Raw genomic sequence first — 6,000 nt, forward strand, 5'->3', positions numbered from 1 at the left:
GAACTGAGTATTACAGTGGCACCACTGACACCTAGAGATCAGATCATGTCTGTACTGGAGATAGGACCAAAGAAGGACTACCCTGCTCTTCTCTGGACCCAGCAATAAGAGGCGACACCAAAAATGGGCTGCATCTGTTGCTCCTTGGGTCAGCAAAGAGAGGACTGTGCCTGTGGTACCCTGCTTGAGTAAATGCCATCCCCGGAACCCAGACAGAGAAAATGACTTCAATAGTGAGTCGGCTGACTTACTGTTCCTGCTACTGGGCCACAAAAGCTGAAGAAGCCTACCTTGGTGAGCTGACAGCCCTGAACTTACTGCCAAAGTGAAACCTGGGAGACTGAGTCCGGACCCTAAGAAGTTGTACAGAGTGGACTGGACCTGGGAAAGTCATCGGAGTGAAGTTTGGTCACCAGGCAAGGAAGTTACTGCCAGTTAAAGGAAACTGCTGGTTTTGCTGTAGCCGGAGACCAGTAGACTAGTGGAAACTGTCTGGACTTTACCGTTACTTTGAGGGGCATTGACCCCTATGGCCAAAGTCACCCCATCATGTTCATGGACTGACCCAGGCTCCTGTCACCAGCTGAGGCAGAAGCCAAAACCCTTGTCAGGGTGAAGCCTCAAGCAACCCTAAATTAACCTGCCCTCAGTCCTTAGGTAGCTTGGCACAGAGTAGTCAAGCTTTACTCAGAGGCAACGTGTAAAGTATGTGTGCAACACTTCAAACAGTAACACAGTGAAAACACACCACGGAAGGATCCCACTCCAGATTAGAAAAATAGAGTACATTTTAATAAATAGAACAGGACCAAAATGACCAAAAGCCAATCAGTAGAACCATAGGTATAGAGCTTTAAATATTTTCACACTTAAGCTCTCTATTGTGTGTGGCTGTCTAGGAGGGATAAAGAAAGCTCAATTGTCAGCTACACCTAGTTATGTGCCCCAGGGAGCAGCAGCCTACAGGCACTAAATGGCTAAGGCAGAAAAATACCAACTTTCTAAAAGTTGCTTTTTAAAATTTTTAAATTAACATCTGACTTTACCATAAGAGAGAATTTTTCATTACAGTTCCAGACACCAAACATGAATGGTTACCTGTTCCCATTTGGAAATATAAGCATAATAGGGTAATGTAATAAAGTAAATCTAATGGCATCTTATGGAAGAGGTATGCCTTGCAATAGTGAAAAACAAATTTAAGAGTTGTACAGTAGTAAGATATGTAAAACCTAAAAGCACATGTCCTACTTTGTAAAAGCACTGCACTCTTTCCTCTGGGCTGTCCACGGTCTACCCAGGTGTGATTTATTTTTATTAAAAAAGAAGGTTTGGGACTGGCAAAAGGTTTATTTTGCCAGGTTGAAATGACAGTTTAAAGCTGTACACAGGTTGCAATGCAGGTCTGAGACATGTTTAAAGTGCTTCTGAAGTGGATGGCACAATCAGTGCTGCAGGCCGACTAGTGAAATTTTATTTACAGGCCTGGGCACAGGTAGTGCCGCTTTGCTAGTGAATTCCAAGTAAATTAAATATACCAATTGGGTATTAGCAAATTCTAACATGTTTTAAGGATGGAGCTCAAGCACTTTATCACTGTTTAGCAGGGGTAACATGCAGTCCTAAGGTCAATACAAACTAATGCAGCAAAAATAGATAGGAGGAAGACACAAAGTTTAGGGGTAACTCTGCAGAGAGGGTCAGGTCCAACAGCCTGGAATTGAACTGGGACTGCTTTGACTTTGAGGTAACTGTTCTACTTGACATTCTTGGTCCTTGTGATTGGCTCCCTGCCAGAGTTGGCCGACATAAGGTTGCCTTTGTAGCTGTTTCCAAGTTAATTGTCAAGGCTAATCCTAAACCATGAGTCATGGTAGATTACAATGATTTATTGCGCTAAGTGAAAAATCTGCCATTTATTGTTTCTCTAAAGATTCATATCTCTGAAACCCTCCAGTGGAGTTTTGTCATTATGTTGCCTATTCAAAAATAGAAATATAATCTATTTGTACAAATTGTTTTCCTGTTTTTATTGTGTTGCATTTTCTTATTATCCAACTGTTTTGGTACTTCTTAATGCTGTTCCTTTAATAAGAGCCTGACTGCTCAAGACCACAGTTTACCACGGTTGAGATAAGGTTTTTCATACAAACCTGAGTGCAACAATACTGGTTTGTGAGTTTATCACATGGTGAGGTCGCACAACAACACAATATAATAAAACGCTTTCCTCACAGCTAGAAACATTTTTCTTTTGCTAAAATCTGTAGATTATGTCGCAAATGATGAATTATGTGGCAAACATGGAAAATGCATAATTTTGCGGAAATCACTGCAACCCCGTAATTACATAATTCCAGTGGCCCTGCTAACGGTTTACTGTCTTACTGGCAACCTTTGGGCTCAGCCTGAAATACCTGAAGGGAAAATGAAAATAAAATCCCAGCTGACTCGTTCACCTCTGTACTTCCTGCTGGCCTTGTCTATTTCTGGAACATTGTTCCAGTGTAAATTATAAGGGCAGTGAGTGCTTGGATTAAGAACATTTAAAATAGAACTGCAAGTGAAGACAGTGATTGATCACTACCAGAGAACGAGCTCTCCGTGGAGACACTCTATTGTCACTTTGGGATACAGTTTAAAATGAACTAAGGCTGGCGATATGATATTTGTAAATGCCCTATAAAAATTATATTATTCCGCTATGCGGGAACTTTCTTTGCTTGATCATAGTGCTTCAGTAATGTTTTTAAGAAGGCAAGTGTTTCGAAAAGACAATGTTACGTTATGCTCTCCTTAAAGCCGCTCGCCACTAATCTGTAGATTCCCATTGTGAGACCTCCAACTGGACGATCAGCAGCATGCCAACTCCTCGGATGATGTGAGGCACTCGGGTGAGAGCTAGCAGGTCTCTTGCTCAAAGCAAACATAAATCAGTTCTAACATTATGTGCTGCAATTCGAGTTACCAATAGAGGACAGCAACTGATCTTCATTGGCAAATGAGACCAGTTCTTTCGTGATCCGGCAGTACGAGGCAGCCACGATGTAATTTAATAGGAGTTGGTAATTTGAGCTAGGAAATGGGCGCCAGCAATGCTGTAGAGCCAAGTAATGGATGCGTGCAGCTAGTCCTGACATGTTTCCTATGTCCAAGTGTGATGAGATGCTCCAGTCGATGCCTTTTCCTTGAATTCTGGGATTTGTAGTCTTGGTGATGCAATTATAACACAGGGCCACAAGTCCCAGAATTACAAAACAAAAAACAAAAAAAACAAAAAAAACAAAAAAAACCTGCACTGGAGCACCACGTGACACATAGACCTGGGAAACTTGGCAGCTATGGGCAGAGAAATGTCTGCTATGCTCTTTGCCAACGTTGTAAACAAACTAAAATGAAGATTAAACAAGAAAAGTTCGTAGACGATGCTGACAAACAGTAACAATGTATAGAAGAAGCACTGATGCCAAGTGGTTACATGCCGTGATGTGTGAAACATTTTGGCAGTACAGGGCTTCCTCAACAACACCTTGTTGACTGGAATGTGTTCTATTGCTTTTCACATTATAAGCATGGGCTTGAAATTCCTAGCCTTGAAGGTGGTGTTGGTTAAAAATGCCAGCAATGGGTGAAGGAGTCACACCTGGCATGTTTGCAGTTTCGATACCATATTAAACACATTTGCAATGAATCAGAACCAATAACATTATTAGAAAGATGATCCCCATGGCACACTGCAAGGTATGCAATTTTACTAAGTAATAAAAAAACAGGTAGTAGAAGTGTGTGAGAGAGAGAAAGGAAAATCAGATTTGGCTGAATAAAAGGAGAGCGTGCTGTAGAGTGAAAAGCTTTTACTACAACATTTTGCAGAGAGGATAAACTTTTAGCCTCCACGATGTTACTGACAGTATTTTCTGGCAAAGCTTTGCCTGTTTGCAAAATTCTCCACAAATGTTTTTCGTACGAGATTTGTTTCAGCTAAATATTTTTATGTGACAAGTGCTTTGCAGAAAGCAGGCAATGATGGGACGAGGGCAGAGTTGTCACACAAAACAATTTGCGAGAAATGTCACTCACTTTTTTTTTAAAATAGGCCAACGTTGTTGTGTTAGCTGCATTTGAAAAGACAATTTCAAAAGCTTACACATGTTGCGCAACCTTAAAAGAAAGTAAGAGTGATGAGTGATGTTAGGGCAAATGGATCTGCTGGCAGAAGAGGAGAAATGGTGCAAAGAAGACGAAAGACCCGGGAAAGAACAGAGGAAATTGGCTATGGTTTGGTGAGGATGATAAAAGGAGGGTACTTTCTAGAGAGAAATGAAAATAAGAGTGCACAAACAGACATGAAAGCCAGGAAGATGGAAGGAAGGCAGGATGTGGTAAAGTAAGACGGAAAAAGAGAGAGGAGAGCATTTAGAAGCAGGGAGAAAGACAAAAAGATAACATGCCAGAAGAGAGATAACATAGCAATGTGTCAGAAAGAGGAAAGAAAGGGAGAAGAGAAAAAAAACAAATAGTACTGGATCATATGGAAGAAAAAGGAGGCTTAATGAAAGTGAGGTGAGAAAGGGAGAGACAAGCAGAGCGAGCTGAGAACGCAAGATACAAGAGAAGACTAAGAGAGATAGAGAGTTGACTGAGACAGATAGGACAAAGTGTGTGAGGAGAGATGAGAAACAATTAAATTAACCTTGATGGCTCTGAACCCCAACTTTCACTGAATGCTTAGTTACTTGGGTTCACCCTGGACACCAACCTTACCCTCAAAGAACATGATACCAAAAAATCAAATGCAGCCTGGTACCAGTTCTCTTATGAAAGTCAAATCATTTCTTTCTGAAAGTGACTTCAGTATTGCTGTTCAAGCTCCCAAAACCCTTTAATATAGAGGGTGCCGATGCCCTTCTTCATGGCATCCCGGACTCTGCACTGGTACCCATTAGGGGCATCCCACATCCTTCAGCACACCTCATGTAGGGCCTGAAGAAATACAGTCACACCATCCCATCCTAGTGGAACTCCATTGGCTCCTATTGCTGGGCCACATCTTCTTCAAAACCAGCTGAATCATATACATAGATATCATGACCGGCACTCTGATTATCTTGCCGACAAGCTCACCATCTCTGGTTTATTTTGGCACACACCTGGAGCCAGGACACCATCTGATTGCAAACTAATTAGAGCAAAACTGAATAAACAAAACAGCAGACGACCATCTATGCACCCAGGATCTGTATCCATTAGAACTTCTGGAACGCTGCTCCAATTTAACAGAGTTGAAGACTCACTCCTTTAAATAACACTATATCACAATGCATTTATTGCCCACAGCCCATCTTCCTCTCCTCCTACCTGTTGAATCTTTTCTTGTCTTTGACCTTGTACAGTGCTCGCTGCCTTTTGGCTAGGTTTGCGATACATAGACTGAGGTGGTGAAATGAGAGCAGCGAAGGATGACTAACAGATAAGAGCTCTTAGAGAGAGGGCAGTGAAAAATATTGGCAAAAGAGAGCTCAGTGTTTCAGAAAAGTTGGTATGCTTAGTTCAAGTAGGACCTAACCTGCTGCAGCTGGTTCAGGAACAGGCCGGTGTGTCCACCTCATGCTCTGGCCACCCAGATTCTGATCTCCTTTGGTGTGAAGCCCTGGCTAGGTTCACAGCCTCTGCAGCACCTGGCTGCATTCCTTTGATTTCATGTTTAGAACATACCTGACATTGCTCAGCCTCGCCTCTCCTACAGGGACATAACTGTTCTCACCGAGCCTGAAAAACAGAGCTCAGACCTGAAAGAAGGCATCTGCACACACTCTGTCACAAACAACTACACTGAAGTAAAGCAGAGAGCAATGACCTGTGCCATTCTAATGTGAAACAGTGTGTGTTCCTGTGTTTCCCTTAAAAAAGAAAGTGGTATGTGATATGTGATGTGTACCATGATTTTCATCTCACCTTCTTGCTTCATTTTATCAGTAATGTAAATGATTTTTTGGTTTG

General features: G+C 42.0%; 1 protein-coding gene across 3 annotated transcripts in view; it reads right to left on the minus strand.

Annotated features, from left to right (window-relative positions):
- Positions 1 to 5,649, minus strand: part of SCN3B (sodium voltage-gated channel beta subunit 3) — a 165,471-nt gene extending 159,822 nt beyond the window's left edge. Inside the window, exon 1 of one of the 3 annotated variants that reach the window (XM_069224435.1) lies at positions 5,567 to 5,649. Coding sequence is in view for 1 of the 3 variants with exons in the window: in XM_069224437.1 (XP_069080538.1) it covers positions 5,567 to 5,609 (43 nt within the window). In the remaining 2 variants the exon portion in view is untranslated. The remainder of the gene's footprint in view (positions 1 to 5,566) is intronic. The other 2 variants (XM_069224434.1, XM_069224437.1) reach the window with 2 other exon arrangements.
- Between the last annotated feature and the right edge of the window lie 351 nt (positions 5,650 to 6,000).

Source organism: Pleurodeles waltl, chromosome 3_1 (assembly GCF_031143425.1).
Source record: "Pleurodeles waltl isolate 20211129_DDA chromosome 3_1, aPleWal1.hap1.20221129, whole genome shotgun sequence".
Classification (NCBI taxonomy): domain Eukaryota; kingdom Metazoa; phylum Chordata; class Amphibia; order Caudata; family Salamandridae; genus Pleurodeles; species Pleurodeles waltl.